Source organism: Lepisosteus platostomus, chromosome 19, assembly GCF_059453375.1.
Source record: "Lepisosteus platostomus isolate fLepPlt1 chromosome 19, fLepPlt1.hap1, whole genome shotgun sequence".
In the NCBI taxonomy this organism is placed as follows: Eukaryota; Metazoa; Chordata; class Actinopteri; order Semionotiformes; family Lepisosteidae; genus Lepisosteus; species Lepisosteus platostomus.
The window spans coordinates 13,494,188-13,510,603 of NC_142629.1; the positions used below are offsets into that span (position 1 = coordinate 13,494,188).

At 41.8% G+C, this 16,416-nt stretch overlaps 1 protein-coding gene across 3 annotated transcripts in view; it reads right to left on the minus strand.

The window, feature by feature from the left end:
* The window catches only part of ift140 (intraflagellar transport 140 homolog (Chlamydomonas)), a 46,855-nt gene that overhangs the window by 25,048 nt on the left and 5,391 nt on the right, over positions 1 to 16,416 (minus strand). For 2 of the 3 annotated variants that reach the window (XM_088612773.1, XM_088612776.1), the window contains 16 exons: positions 16,272 to 16,393; positions 15,751 to 15,893; positions 13,064 to 13,239; positions 12,426 to 12,517; positions 11,994 to 12,100; positions 11,315 to 11,463; positions 10,041 to 10,244; positions 9,492 to 9,564; positions 8,918 to 9,009; positions 8,360 to 8,487; positions 8,134 to 8,251; positions 7,912 to 8,033; positions 7,525 to 7,660; positions 5,500 to 5,631; positions 5,231 to 5,266; positions 3,686 to 3,885 (listed from right to left, as the gene is read on the minus strand). In XM_088612773.1, coding sequence (XP_088468899.1) covers positions 3,686 to 3,885; positions 5,231 to 5,266; positions 5,500 to 5,631; positions 7,525 to 7,660; positions 7,912 to 8,033; positions 8,134 to 8,251; positions 8,360 to 8,487; positions 8,918 to 9,009; positions 9,492 to 9,564; positions 10,041 to 10,244; positions 11,315 to 11,463; positions 11,994 to 12,100; positions 12,426 to 12,517; positions 13,064 to 13,239; positions 15,751 to 15,893; positions 16,272 to 16,393 — 2,030 coding nt within the window. The remainder of the gene's footprint in view (positions 1 to 3,685; positions 3,886 to 5,230; positions 5,267 to 5,499; positions 5,632 to 7,524; positions 7,661 to 7,911; positions 8,034 to 8,133; positions 8,252 to 8,359; positions 8,488 to 8,917; positions 9,010 to 9,491; positions 9,565 to 10,040; positions 10,245 to 11,314; positions 11,464 to 11,993; positions 12,101 to 12,425; positions 12,518 to 13,063; positions 13,240 to 15,750; positions 15,894 to 16,271; positions 16,394 to 16,416) is intronic. The other variant, XM_088612775.1, reaches the window with a different exon arrangement.

Consider the following 16,416-nt stretch of genomic DNA (forward strand, 5'->3'; position numbering starts at 1 on the left):
TCAGACACTAGGACCCCAATAAACAATACTTCTTAGAGCTCACACATGCAAATGCAAGCGATTGAGCTCATTTAAAAATCATTCCATACAAATCAATGGTGTATTTTCCATAATCACGGTTGTAAATATACATTAATTTACATAATATAAACTGCAATCATATTGTTGCCAATTAAGAGACTTAGTATTTTAGATTCCTTAAATTTCCATTTTTAGTGATATAATCATTAAACCTAACATTGAATTCACAAAGAATAAGACAACTGAAGAAAACGAAATCTGTATTTCCAATAACTGCAGTGTCTCTAACAATCTACAGATATTTATTTTTATTTTTTCTTTACCAGTAATGCATTAATTCTGCAATTAACCTGAAAGAAAACCACTTGGATGGAATCTACATGTTATCAAATACTGTTTTGTATTGTCAAAATAGCATTTAACTTCACTCTTTCATAACAATTCTTACAACCCTCAGCTGAGAATAGTTTGAACAGAGCGGGAAAAATTCAAAACAGATTTTAAAGTCTACAGATGTCAGGTATTCGATCCAAGATTGATACCTTTTCTGGAACAGTGTACTCAACACACGTTGGAAACATGCCACTTAATCCAAAAAGCAATGAGATCATTTGCCATTCGAGCTGATTTCCTGCTAAAGGCACTTTGTGACTCCCTGAGTGTACACAACCTAAACATCAGTGTTAATGCAACCTTCTCAGTCGACTTCATAATTCCTTAGTGGAGTGCTTGTGAAGGGAAGCTTCAAACACTCTTAATCTGTGCTGTTTACTGAGCTACAGTACAGTGCTCAACTTGACCCATTCTGCAGTTTAAAGCATGATGTACTGATGTGTAATGATGTATTTTTAAAAATCCTTCCATTTGAAAGAAGCATTAATAACACGGTAAAATAATGTCTATATCTCTTTTTCATCAGTTTTTTGATAACCCCTCTTTAAATTCCATCTGAGTGTCAAGGACAATATCAATTGGTGGAAATACTGCAAGTGTATTTTACTGAATTAACACGTTCCAGGCATTTACAACATAAATGCTGTAATAAAGCAGAAGGGCTTCAACACAGGATGAAAATACACCCAGTATCGCATAACTGAATTGTGTTGTGCGGTTCATGGAGTTCAGAACATGTTATACAGCAGACAACAACACTGGCTTTGGCAGAATCAACGATTATACTGTAGGTCCATTAAAGTTTTATTTACAGTATATATGAATATATTATTACTGGATAACAGTAGCCAAAACAGAGTTTTCTACTATTACGAAATTTTATCCAACACAGTTGTGACTAAAGAATTCTGTATTATTTTTGGTAAAATAATACATTTAGTAATAGATATTAAACACATAATGTGAGATGAGACAATTAGAATATTCACACTGTTGCACAACATTTTGGATTTCTGTTAAAATGATAACCATTTGGGAAATGGCCAAAGAGAAAGCATTTTTCTTTCCTGTTCATAAAATGTGGAAATGTCATTTAACGAGGTTTGGGTGTACACCAGCTGGCAGCTCAAGGTTCACGAAACCTGGTTGACTTGCACAAGATCAGAATCCTCAATGAATTCCAATGCATTTTGGAAGCCATTTGGGTATACAAAAAATATCCAGCAGGAATTTCATTTCAAAAGTTTCACCTTAGTAATTCAAACACTCTTAAACCCCTTATTTTGTTACAAGCTCAAGGTCAGGGCTAATATGAGGTTGTGCACCATGTTCCTTTTCCTGATTATGCTCTGGGATTGTCAATGGTCATCCAGCAGACAACATTTGGATCCAGTCACATCCCAGGCATGAACCTCCTCCACTGTAAGAGTGATTTGATTTCCCTCTTTTTCCATTTATCTAGCATTTCCCCAGTAACTACCCCCCCATACACACACTGCTCTGCAGCGTGACTATTCCCTACACAGGATCTGCGTCAGCCAGCGGCCAGGACTTTGCGGGAATCGAGCACAATACCTTACAGCCAGTTCACAAAAATACTGCAAAAATAGCTGTCAATGAGGAACTTTTATAAAGCTGTCATCGCGGCTATTAAGTGTTCGGAGATTTCCGACAGATCGGATATGTTTTTTTCTGCTGTACTTTTTTTTTTAACAATAAACATTTGCTCACGTACATGGGAAGCCATTTCTATTTTCTCCATGGGGAAATTGGAGAGTTACAAAGGGGTTTAATAAGGGCACTGCAAAAAAAGGAAGGGAATGCGATTGCAAAGGAAAAGAGCATGAGAGATGTTTCATCTATGCATATAAAAATGTGGCACTGTCACAACTCTTAATGGGGCATCATACACTATCACCTTTCTGTGCATTGATACTCAAATTGGTTCTCAAATTGGAGTGATGTAATTACTGAAGTACAGCAGGGATCTGTACTAGGACCACTGTTCTTCTTAATGACCTAGATTCCACAATAATTAGTAAAATAGTCAAGTTTGGAGATAACACTAAATTAGAAGGATTAGCAAACACTGTTAAAGCTACAAGAGAAATATAAAAATATTCAGATAAAATTCATGACTGTGTAAATACATGGCAAATTATGTTTTGTGCCGATGGGTATTTTATTGTTCTTGAAGAAACTAACTCCAGTACCTGCAGCAGTTTATAAAGTTCTGTTCTGGAATGTCATCCATCACAAACATTTTATGATGAATAACTATCTATCGATACAAAATAATTATTTCCAATTCAGTATGTGTCCTCACAAAGTTTAAAATAACAGAAAAAAATAAACTGGTCTAGTTTACCAAGATCCATTAAGGACTAAATCTTTTTTGGGGGGTCTGGTAAACAAGGATGAAAGATATGAGAGGCTATTTAAGAAAAAGCACATTCTCACTGGCTGTAGATAAAAACAGAACCAGTTCTGCATTAACAATGCCCAAAACCCACAGAGACCATGTACAATGTGTCAAGGCCACAATAAGAATAAAATCAGAACATTTCCTTCTACTTTGAACTAAATATGGCAACTAAAGGAACGAATGCTTCCCCAGAATGTCTCTGGTGCAATCAAGAAGAATATGAACACACAGTCCTATTGGGGAGAACAGAGGCACAAACTCAACATTTTGTGGCACAGTGCCACACAACCCACTATGCACGTGCCAACCTGCATGCTCCAGCTTAATTCATTGACCCTGCACAGAAATCGCTTGGTTTTAGGCACAGCAAGGCACTGTGCTGCTACAAAAGATATAATAGATATAGAACAGAACAATGCAATAAAAATGACCCATAGCAATGGATCAATTATTAATGATATACCCATTTTAGCCCAAACAAAACATTCTTATTTACTCTTAAATGTCCTTCTGGCCCATCTTGCACTCTTTCCCATCAATTGACTATGTGATATGGTTTTACTTAATGTAGGTTCAAGTCCTACTGTCTGCATCTTGCGTTTCTATTTAATCTCTGGTTTACTGCACATCTATGCTTCAACACAGGAATGAATTCAAGGCCACATCAAAATTAAGTCAATTCTTTTTACCATCCAATGCCTGTTTGTTATACACAGAAATGACATCCCTGGTGATGTAATTTGGCTTGCTTGGCTTGGCTTGACTTTCTAACTTGGCTTGCTCTGTTCCTTTATCCATTACATTCAACACGCCTGTAAATAAAGGAACGGTGACACGTCTCCCTACCTCTTGATGAGTTTGATGGACTTGAAGGCCTCGTCCATGTCCCCGATGGTCAAATAGAAGCTGAAGTTGAGCATGGCGTCGCGCGTGGGCTTGTCGCAGTCCTCCAGCCCCACGAAGTCCCGCAGCGCACGTCGGGACACCATCTGAGGGACAGAGGACTGAGCAGAAGACCCCTCGCTCTCCACCTCTCTTTCTCCAGGCTGTGATACACACACACATACATGGAGGTAAGAATGACGGGTTAGGTGCAGCACTACATCTGTTTCTTTATCAGCGTGTCATAGTGCAACACACGGATGTCAGCATCGACATATTTTGCAGTATCCAATTGAGATGCTTCCTTTCATCTGTTACATAAGCATTACCAGGGACATCAAAAACCCATACACTGTTTTTTTACTAAAAGCTGTAAATTGAGAATGGACAAGTCTGATCTCAATTCTTTGAATCAAGACATCCAATTGCCTGCCATTTTTCAGTCTTAATCACTAAAGAATCCTCAAGAACTGCTGTTACACATTCCTACCATAAATATATCTTATTATATATATGGGAAAAAATACATTTAATAAACAAACACTTCAATAAAACACAAGCAAGGACAGTTTAAAGTTGCCACAGAGGGACAATTACAAAACTGTCTAAAATGAGAGATTAATATACAAGAAACACAAACTAAAAAGATTGTGTACTGGAGTGATGAAAATGAAAGATAAGATAAGATCACTTTATTGGCCATATACAACTTCTTGCATTAGGAATTCGTCTTTTCGCATACCCCAACTTGCTCTCCATGAGACAGGGAGAGAAGCTTGGGGTCAGAGCGGAGGGTCAGCCATTGTACAGCGCCCCTGGAGCAGTTGGGGTTAAGGGCCTTGCTCAGGGGCCCAACGGAGTAGGATTCCTCTGCCGGGCGTGGGATTTGAACCAGCAACCTTCTAGCTACAGGCGCAGATCCTTAGCCACAGAGGCAGCGCTCCAACCCAACAATAGGGTTAAGTAATTAACCAACAAAAGACAAAAATCCTAAAGTGTGCCAATGACACAAAGTTCCTGAAGACACCAAGAAAATATTTGCTTCTCAAAACTTGCCCACTAAGTAATTGAGACAAAAATGCCACTGCTGACCAAAAAGTAATAAAATTGCTTTTTTTTCCTCTATCAAATGGAGACCATTTTTAAATCTCAAAAGTATGTCTTTAACTGTAAAATGTAATATTAAAAACACCAAAATTGAATTCTTTTCCACGTTTGTTTTATCCCCGGATGAACTAGCACCTTAATACTTGTACAAAACTGTCAGCACATTCGTGGCAAACTGTGCTCTCAAGTCTCCTCTTTAACCTATTAACTTATCAGCTTATTATGCCTGTGTAACCTCTGCGCTGCGCATAGGAGATGCTCTGAAGCTTTCTCCAATTTGATGCCTTTCTCTTACTCTTCTCTCACAAGCAAGGTTTGAGGAGAGTGTGGGAAGATTATGACATGAGGAGTCTTCACGAAGCTTCATGAAGAAAAGCAGGGGGATGAGTGGCAGGTACTCACATATGGCTGAAACAATGACCCTCTCCGAAACAGCAGCTGGAAAGGGGTGACCCAGACAAACCCAACCCCAGTGAGGCCGAAGAAGGAAAGGAAAATAAACAGAAAGAGCAGTAAAGGTGAAAACACCTACGCAAATAAATCGTAAAGGAAGCCAAGGAGCAAAAGACAGGTAAAGAAAAAGCAATGAAATGAACAGATGCCTTCTTGTGACTTGAAGCAATCGTGAAGTGTTAGTGTACGAGGGAAACACCAAGGATTTTCAACCCTACCTTGCAGGTGAAGTAATAAAAGGGCACGTCAAGAGCAAGCAGTGCCTGCATGCCTACTGGCTTTGCATACGAGTCCTGGAGTAGCAGCCCATGTTCCTGGGTGCAAAAGAAGGACACCACTAGGACGTCTGCCTACAAGGTAAAGAGGGACAGACAGTTCTGGATTAGAGACCACCACAGACTCATGTCAGTTTTACACCAGCTAGAGCACCACCACTGATCCCCCCCAGCTGATGCTAATGAGCTGGATTTTATTCACTGGTCCAGAATAACTTCAGACAAAAAAATAATTTGTGGGTTTTGTGTCGGTCGCGAGCCTATTCAGGTCACATCTGTCTCGCTTCAAACCTGGTTTTTGGAATCCCATGAGAAGTATATTTTTGCAAGCGGAATTTGTTGTGACCTCTGTCCTGCCGCATCCCCCGGCTACGAAAACCGTGGCATTCTCACAGGGGCTCATGGTTTTCCAGGGCTTGCCTGAGCTCCTTCTGGTGATCCAAACAACCTCGCAATTATAAAATCTATTATTTATTGCTGGTCTTTTTACATTTAATGCCGAGGCACCACTTTAATACTACTTCATCTTTATTCATTTCACCCCAGCACTCTTCCCAGTTGCAATTCTACTCCCACTCTCTACTCATTATTTCCGGTCCTGTGGGCTGAGGCCTCCCAATCCCGGTTGATGGGCTGTGTGCCCAGGGTTCTGTTTTTCTAGGCTCTTTCCAAACTACCCTCGCCTTTCTCCACTGAATCAGCCCATGCTTCTAAAGCCCACTATGTTACTCTGCCTGCCCTGCAGCTCCAGCTCCAGTCTGCACTGTGCCCTGCAGCTCCAGCTCCAGTCTGCACTCTGCCCTGCAGCTCCAGCTCCAGTCTGCACTCTGCCCTGCAGCTCCAGCTCCAGTCTGCACTCTGCCCTGCAGCTCCAGCTCCAGTCTGCACTCTGCCCTGCAGCTCCAGCTCCAGTCTGCACTCTGCCCTGCAGCTCCAGCTCCAGTCTGTACTCTGCCCTGCAGCTCCAGCTCCAGTCTGCACTGTGCCCTGCAGCTCCAGCTCCAGTCTGTACTCTGCCCTGCAGCTCCAGCTCCAGTCTGTACTCTGCCCTGCAGCTCCAGCTCCAGTCTGCACTGTGCCCTGCAGCTCCAGCTCCAGTCTGCACTGTGCCCTGCAGCTCCAGCTCCAGTCTGCACTGTGCCCTGCAGCTCCAGCTCCAGTCTGCACTGTGTCCTGACTTACACTGCAGCTCCAGTCTGCACTGTGCCCTGCAGCTCCAGCTCCAGTCTATACTTTGCCCTGACTTACACTGCAGCTCCAGTTCCAGTCTGCATTATGCTCCGCACTCCAGTCTACATGGCAGGTTCTGGCCTTTTCTCTCGAACCGTAGACACTTTTCCACTGGCCTCCTATTCCCCTGCAGTTCTGTCACACTTTAGAAGGCAGCTTTCGTCGTCCAGGACCCCAGGGCTCCCTCCCTGCAGTCATCTTACCCTCAGCCTAGCAGCTCCATGTCTGTTCTGTGGAGTCCTGCCCTGCAATTTATCCTTTTCTCCGAGTTCCCTTATTCCTGCTGCATTCCTGGCTTCTCTCTGAGGCAGTTTTTTTTTTGTTCAGTTCTAATCCACCTTACTGCGCCCCAGCCAAGCCTTGTTCTGATGCCTAACAAGCATTACTCCGTTATCCTGAGCTCCCTGAGGACTCCTTGTTCTCGGGCTCTGACTGGGACAGCTGTGCTGAGCAGGTGCTCCAGGAGTTGAGAGGGGACTAAGGACAGGTTTTGTTGTCACCAGTTCCTCGCAGACGTTTCCCCCAGTGGATCCAAAGGAAATTCCTTCCTTCCCTCCTGGATTGCTCTCCTCTGGCGTTCCTTGCACTTGGGCTCTTCTGACAAATCACCAGCCGGATCGTAACAGAATTAAGGTCCACAGACTAAATAGAACACAGTTCTACACAAGTACAGTATATGCATAACACAAAGCCAGAGATGAGTGGACAGAACTAGCCCAAAGGAAAGAGACCTGGTACCTGCATAATGCTGTTATTCTGGACAGGGACTGTCCCTGTCAATACCGCCTCGCACACAAAGAGTCGAGGCTCACTTTCATCCCAGAACTGGCTGACTGGAGACCGGCCACACAGCTCGCTGTTCTCCGATTGGGTCCTGCAGGAGAAACAGAGTCACCAGTTCAGTATTCCCGAGACAGATAGATTCACAAAGATTTTCAAAAATGTTCATATGTTTATTTACTATTTTAATAATATATTTTATGTTGCTTTTTCTTTTTTCCCCTCAAAAAAAGACCCCAGACATTCAGTGCTGCAACATAAAACTAAGCAAAAAAAATCAGAAGAGTAATAAATATCCCTCAAACTTATTTGAAGCCAGACTTTCTGCTTCTTAAGCAAGCTTACTTCTCTGGCTCGTCTCCTTGGAGGATCCCACTGTGAGGTCGGCCTTTGGAGAAGTCAAAGTAGGTCAAAGTGTCCATTTCCACATCATAGAAATACACCCTGGAATCACAGCTCCCATCGGCCTGGAAGAAGCAATGGAATGGTTAAACACGCCAAGGACAACTATATTTAGCAAAACCGGGATGATCTTTAACCTGCAGTACACATTAATTTCTCACTCACCCTGGTAACGATGATGCTGACTTGGCTACCATTAGCGTTGCACTTTACTGAAGACAAGGCTCCCAGGCCTGGGATAAGCTCATTCAGGTTCTTTGCATTGCAGTGAGGCTTCGCTTCCCTGGAAAAAAAAACCGACATTCAAACAGTGAAGAGGGACAGCCCTTTACTTTTCTAATCCGCATAGCATGTTAGTTTAGATGAGTAAATGGTAGGTTAGGGTTTGCACCTGCGGGACAAGTCAAAAACCTTAATGTGTGCGGTGTCTGTGCCGACAGCCAGGAAAGTCTTGCAGACACTCAGCAGCAGAGGGGTTCCTTCGGCTTCCGAGAAGGCCAAGAGTTGCTTCACTGTACCCTGCGGAGAGACAACCAGCGGAAACGTTTATGGCACACGGTGGACATGTCAGCTTTTGTCACTTTTCCAGTCAACGCATTGTGGGTTTTGTAACGTTTTTTTTTTTTTTTAAGGAATAAAAGCATTCTTCTCCTCAAACAAATTCCTATATGGACAGATTTTAACTTTGACCATAGTCTGCTCAATTTTGGGGGTCCAAGCCACACATTTCTTGCTTCCAGATCTAATAAAGCAAAAAAATGTAAGAAATTGATTCAGCTAAAGCCAACAAACAGTTCTTTGCAAAGGGTAGAAACATGAGGAATAATTATATTATAGTCTAATGCTGTAGTGCATTGAATGGAGAAAGCCTAGAACCATGCTCTGCAGGCTGGATGTATCCACACACTGCAGACTCTCAGGGCAACAGAGAGAGGCATGTCAGACTAACCTGTAAGGTGCGCACTTGCACCCTGTTAAGCTCCACAGTATAGATGTTATCTTCATGCACAGCGAGGACCAGAGATTCACAAGGAAAGAAGCCTGTGACAAAGCAACAAGAAGTCATCGGGACTAAATCAGAAGAGTTGAAATATACACACACACAAACAAATATACTGGACAAACATTAAAGGTATTCCTTACAAATTACACTTGTTATTGGAAACATATAAATTAAGAAATAAATTGACAAAAAATAGACCTGTAGTTGCGATTAGCAGGAATCCAGAAATACACGCGTACAAAACCCGCAAAGACAGTAACAAAGTGCCTTCTTTGTTGAGAAGAAGACGTTTCAATCGTCTGAATTAAAACAGTGACATGGAACAATAATATGGGAAAACTGTGAAAGCGCAAAGGTTCTAAGAATTAAAACAAATACCCAGTTTTACTCACATTCTATAAAGGAAAGTTCTAAATACTTTTTTCTCAATTTGGGAGAAGTGCTTTAATGAAGATTTGTGTTTTAAAGCAGTGAGATTGGCAGCAGCTGTATAATAGCTGCTGACCAGCAGCAGTCTCACCTGTGCTATGCAGTGCCGCTCCTGAGGACTCAAATACAGTGACCTGCTTTCCATTCCACACTGTGACTGTGTCCTACACCAGGGAGAGAGACAGGGACAGGACAGCCGGAATCAATGCCATGTTAAACGCTACAGTGATGAGACTTGCTCTTAGTAAGTACAGTAAGTATGCACAGAGATTCCATTACAAGTCTCACATTCACCATTCACGTAAACTGTTTTATGTGTCCGCCAGACTGGTTGGTAGCCAAGACACAACTTAAACGAGTTTAATTTTTTTTCTTCATTTTTCCCTGCAGAGGAACACAACCTGATTCCTTCATTTTTTCAGCAACCTACAGCATATCGCAGGCACTTAGGAATAATCTGTGCTGTTGCGGTATAATGTTTTGATTGGTGACGTATATGAAAAAATAAAAATATAGAACGATAACTGAGTAAATCCATTATCAATGGCGAAAGCTCATGTGATTTCCATTGGTAAAGTAGTCTCTTGATAATGCTGCATCGTCTGGTGGAGCCCTGCAGCAAAGACTAACTTGCCATTACCTTTGTGACACACACGCCGTTGATGTGCATGTCTGTACGCAGGCTGTGGTGGGCCCCCGAGTTGAAGTAGCTCAGGCTAAGCTGGTTGGGAGCCAGCTGCACTGCTGCCACCTGCTGGCTGAAGTGAGCGGACATGACATGCTCAGAGAGGATCAAAACTGTGCTCAGGTTGTTGGCCGCCAGGATATTCAGACTAGAGCCCCACTGCAAAGAGACAGAGAGAGGGGTCACTTCACAATTGAATCCAGATCAACTCCAGGTTATCTGACCTACAATAAGAAACAGGAAAATATGCTATAATATATATATAACCACATTACTCCAAAATATTCAATGCAAGAATAAGAATTTGAACAAGCAAGAAAATAAAAAGACATTACTGTCTTAATCTTGGAAATATATTGACTTTAAAAACTAAATGAACCGTCTGAGCAGTACTTGACAAGCTTTTTGAAATGTATCACCGATCGGGGACATGGTAAACAACATTGAAGCATTATAATGTTACCCAAATAATTTGATGGCTTGTATCTTAACAAAAATACAAGGTGAAGGAAAGTCTATAAAATAATAAAAAAATAAGATCATCCAGTTAAATCAACTGAGTACAATACATTGCAAGTGCATGTCAAAATAGATGTTCAGCCGAAGAGAGAGACAGTGAAGAGTATTACAATAAAGGCTAAAATAATATTTTGTGCAGTATTACAACAGTAAAGGATAAAGTACAGACGTGTCCCTGAAATAATAATGGGAAGGTTCTAGATGATGAAAGAGAAACATGACTAATATAAAAAATAATCTTCAAGCTAAGGAAAAAGATATTCTATATTAATTTTGAGACCCAATCATGGATTACCTATCTCATCGTATCATACTTTTTGAATGTTGTGATACTGGTTAATTTATCCAAGGTTAAATTAATATTGTCATAGAAGAGGCAGAAGTGTTACAAGTACTAGAAAACGTAAATCTTCACGACCTGAAGACATTCTAACAATAGTACAGATAATAATGCACAGAAGAGTAAATATTATCCATAGACTAATAGACAAAACTCTTCCAGAAAAGATATTCCCATATTCGCCCTGTTCTCAAAGATGCGGTCTAGCCGTATCTTGAAAGAAGCCAGGGTGAGACACTTGGATCACCTATCTACCAACAACCAAACCAGCGAACTGGCCTTCTCTCATTTATAACCTGGAAGTTCATTATGCAAAATTCATATATTGTAAGGTACGCTGTCCCAGCGCTTGTGTTTCTAAAAGCTGCACCTTGAGTTGAGTGATATTCCCCTCTATCTCTGTTGGAGTCTGTAGTAACCACTGGTCCTTCCCATCGGTCTTCTGCCTACCCTGATGTACCACGGATACCTTCCTCCACATGGCAATGCGACCTCGGCTCGTCCCAGCAGCCAGAATACCTTAGGGATAGTAATCAGTCAGACCATTAAAAACATGCTCAGCATTGTCCCAGAAAATACACAAGAACTGATCCACTCTGTAGTCTCATAAAAATACATTTCCTTTTGTAGGCTTTTGGGAAAGGCTGATGACAAGGAATATTAATAATATTGTGCAATTTTTTCTTGTTGACAAAATTTTCCACAAAACAGGTATTTATGTAATTTGGCCAGTGATTCATGCTATTAAAAAAGGTGACTGGAAATACATTCAAAGTGGTTCTTTGAAGGACTATGAAGAGACTCTTTACAGAACTGCTATCTTAAGAAATAATTAATTACAATTGCTTTGCTCTCATCTCATAGTCCATCCCCTTCTAGATAAAATCTAGATTTTTTTATGCCTTTTTTCCTTCTGACTTTTTTCTGACAGTTTTAAATACCTAATAAAATAAAAAAACAACATTCATCCTTTAGTAATGGGAGAATAAGCAATTTGGTCCAAACTCTTCAACATGTGTGTGCATGACTCAGTACGACAGAGAGCTCACCCTTCGGTGCACAGTAAGATACACAGTTCAGCGTTTCTCCTGATTCATAGCCAAGACTCTCATCCAGAGACAGCACATAATTATCATCTCTCTCCAGGTCCCACAGCCTAAAACATAAGACCGTTAACATTCAGTAAAACATCGTCACGATATAATTACTATACTCTGTGAAACAGTCTGCAGCAAAACTTGATTCTTCTTCTACAAGATGTCAAAATACAAATACAATTCTGTACAATGCAGAGGCATGCAAATTAAGAGATATGCTTTGCTTTCCAAAACTAAAAACGAGAGATCATTCTAATCCAAAAGAAAAAATGAGGCAAAATGTGTCAATATATGGTCCTCAACCGCCTGTAGCAGGTTTTTGAAACAACCCCTTTCAGGGTCTGTGATCATCAAGATACCCATTCAGCGAAACAGGGCTGCTACCTGATGACACTCTCCTCTGTGGCGGTGATGAGCAGGCCCCGCTCCGCCCACGCCATGTCCGCCCTCTGTCCGCTCTTCCCACTCAACTTCACCTGCCAGCACACACAAACCTGGCTCGTTACAGCTGGCCTCAGCACAGCACCAGGGCTCTTCGTTGACTTCACTAGGCTCTTTGAGACATGCAAAGCCCATCAGGGCCACTGTATGAAATTAAACACTTTAGCGAAATTAATATCTGCAACTAGTATCTACATTCAGTAAACCACGGTACGTAATCAAAATGACACCGCAGCTCTTTATGTGTCGCGAGTTCGGGTTCTTGGGGTCTCTGCCTTTGCCGCTCCCGCCCCAGTTCCTCCCCCACCTCAGGATCGAACCCTGGTCTCCAGCGTCGATCAGGTATATTGCCGGCTGAGCTAAGGAACGCCTCCCTCAGCCCGGGCGGCCAACATCCCTGTTATGCACAGGGGAGTAGAGGGAGGTTGTACCAGCTCGTACAACCTGTATGCCAGCCGTTTTGTTACATATGCATCTACTACATTAATACCACGGGGAATTCAGCACAATTCTCGCTAAAAGTCCCAAAAGTAAAAGCACGACTATTTAGTGTTGCGAATCCGAGCCGCGGGTCCTTCCACCTTCGTGATCTCCTGGGTGCCGCCCTCGGGCCCCACGCTGTGCTGGGACAGCAGCAGGGTCTGCGTGATCACCACCAGCACGTCGCGCCTCTCCAGGTACAGCAGCTTCTGCACGGGGCCGTCCGCGCTCAGCACCGGGCTGCTCTTCCCCTTCGCGTCCACACAGTGCACGCTGCCTGCAGGGGCGGGACAATCCAGGCTAGGTTAGCATGCACACCGCGGCGTACTGAGCATCTGAACACACGCTCTCCTGCGCCGCCTGCAGAACGGAGAAATGGGTGGACTCACTGAGGTTAGCGTCTTTCGTGCGCAGTTGTCAAACGCATCACCAAAACAGCTCTACTGTCTGTTCTAGTGTCTAGTTTAAAACTGGAGGTCTTATTGGCATACCAGTAGTACAACTGGACTTTGAGCTTTAGGATCCCTCTGGAGGAACAGCACTATATACATTCTATACAAATAACTTTGTAACTTATTCTACATCTATAATTATGCTGGCTGTAATATTTTTCCTGTGACTATAAAATATACTATTTCTTAAAACAAAGGTATAAAAGATTTTGGTAAAGCATCAAATTAATAAGGAAACCAAGAAACGTAAAAGCGTAAATGTGACATTGTAGAATAAGATCACCGTTATAATTGTTGCAGAGCAAGTATAACAGACTCATTATGCACAGGAATATGATCAATTTCAGATTAAGCAAGCTGAAGAGTTTTGTTACAAATCACACTAATGAAGCAAAAATATATTCAATATAATTTGGACTACACATATATTTCCATTATAATGTACTCAAAATAAGAAGCAGAAAATATCTGTTACTTGATGTTCACGTATCTAGGGCTCTGCAGGCTGCAAAATTTGAAACTGATCAACCTGCTATATAACGGAAGTACAGTGAAGTGAAAAAGAAAGTACACCCTCATAAGACTCGATGGTTTCAATAATGAAAACATTGAGACCTATAACTAGTCCTCACCAATTCCTAAGAGTAGAAACACACAAATTGTATTTTATCTTTATTTAAAAAACAAAAAACACATCAGCCACCATTCAAAAGTAAGTGCACCCTTGATGCTTTCAATATCAGTTGAGAAGGTAATCAGAATCAGGTGCTGATCATGAGGGAAGTGCTTCCACCTGTGTATAAAATAAGAAACTTTGTCAGTTCTGTCTGGGGCATTCAGGTTTGTGGTAATACATCACGCCTAGGTCAAAAGATATCTGTGATGGTCTCAGAGAAAGAGCTGTCGCTGCTCATCAGTCTGGGAAGGGTTATAAATCAATTTCCAAACAATATGAAGTCCATCATTCTACAGTGGGAAAGATAATTTACAAGTAGAAAAAGTTCAAGATCTACCCAGGAGTGGGTGTCCCAGCAAATTCATCCCAAGATCAGACTGTATGATGCTCCTACAGACTGCAAAGAACCCTAAAACTACAACCAGGGATCTACAGGCCTCTGTCAATAAGTTACACAAATTCTTGTTCAATTTTTTTCCTAATTTTAGAACTTTTTTTTTTGGAAGAATAGCCAGTTTCTCTTCAAAAAGAACACGGCTGCATGGTTTAGGTTTGTAAAACAGCACCTGAATGAACCAAAGACTTCTGGAAAAATGTCCTCTGGACAGATGAAACCAAAGCAGAGTTGTGTGGCCTTCATGCAAATAACATGTTAGGTGAAAACCAAACACTGTGTATCACCACAAGAACCTCAGACCAACCGTCAAGCATGGTGGAGGGGTGATGATTTAAGCCACAGGTGCAGGACCTGGAAGCCTGACAACTATCGAGTCCACATTCTAGAGGAAAATGTGAGTCTAACAGCTACAGCTACAGCACTGTCTTAGCCGAAAGTGGATCACGGAACAGGACGATGTTCCAGAACACACCAGAAAATGTACAACTGAAAGGCTGAAAAAGAAAAAAAACCTAGATTTTGGAATGGTCAAGTCAAAGCGCAGACCTAAATCCCATTGAGATGTTGTGGCGGGACCCAGAGAGAGCCGAGCTTAAACCAATGCCCTCTAACATCACCTAGCTGAAGCGGTTTTGCAACAAGGAGTAGGCCAGGAGTCCTCCCAGGCGATGTCGTAGACTGATCAACTCTTATAGGAAAAGTTAATTTCAAATTATTGCTGCTAAAGGGGGTTCCACCCGTTACTGAATCACAGGGTGCACTTTTTCACACAACGCTACTGAATGTTGACTGATTTTCAAAAATAAATAATGACAAAGTAAAAAGTTTGTGTTTTATCTGTCACATGAGGTTAGATTTACTGTATGTGCTGTTAGGACTTGGTGAGGACTAAATAAAGGTCGGATACGTGTTAATATGTAAATCCAGAGAAGTGTAAGTGGGTGTACTTTCTTTTTCACACCACTTATGTCTTGGATTGTATTTATTTTCCTCAAGGGACTGGATTAATAACAGCTTAAATAATAAAACAACAGAATAAATTAGAATAAAACATTCTAAATTAACCATCAGCAATACCTCAATACACAAGAAGATCCAGCCAACCAAATGATTAGACATACCGTACAAATATCTGGAAGCTATTTGTGTTTACAAATATAGTAAATGTTGAAACTCTCCATGGTCATTACCATCACAATTATTCTACCACTGAATATAAAGATCAAGGTATTAAGCCAACAGGCAGCCTCTGTCCAGCCTTACCATCCCCTGTGCTAACAAAGAAAGTCAGCCCTTCTTTAGGTCCCAGCTTGAGTGGAGCTCCCTTCCCAGCCTTCCTCCAGTTGAACATGTCCAGTGCATTTTCATCTCCGCTCACTGCTGCTCGAGCAAGCTGGGCAACGTCCCTGTGCAGACACGCAGTCTTTAGAGGAAAGACTTAACACCCGTCTTTCCATAAAAGCACCAACTTGACAGCATGTACGTCTCTGTGAAGGTTCAATGATGCATTAGACGGGAGCTACATCTCCTGGTTCAGTATTTATTTACAGTACATAAATAAATGTGCACCAGAGGAGATGTACTGTAACTCAGTTTTGCTCATTACTAATGTGCTAATTTTCTAATGTACAGTCTATATGAGGAAGGCTCAAGAGCTGAACTTTAGGAAGTAACATACTATTATGATTATCCAGGCAACACAAACCTATTTTTCAGGGTATAATAACTTTTAAAATTAATGTCTCTGCTTTATCCCACAACACGTGCACGCCACAGTTACTCACTCTCCAGGGGGCACAGGCCTGATGACACCACATGTCAAGGGCTTGCCGTATTCATGCTTCACCTGAGGAGACCCCTGCAGCCTGCCACGGGCATCCACCTTCCACAGTGCCAGGACACCCAGCTGCACAGAAACAGAAAGAACCA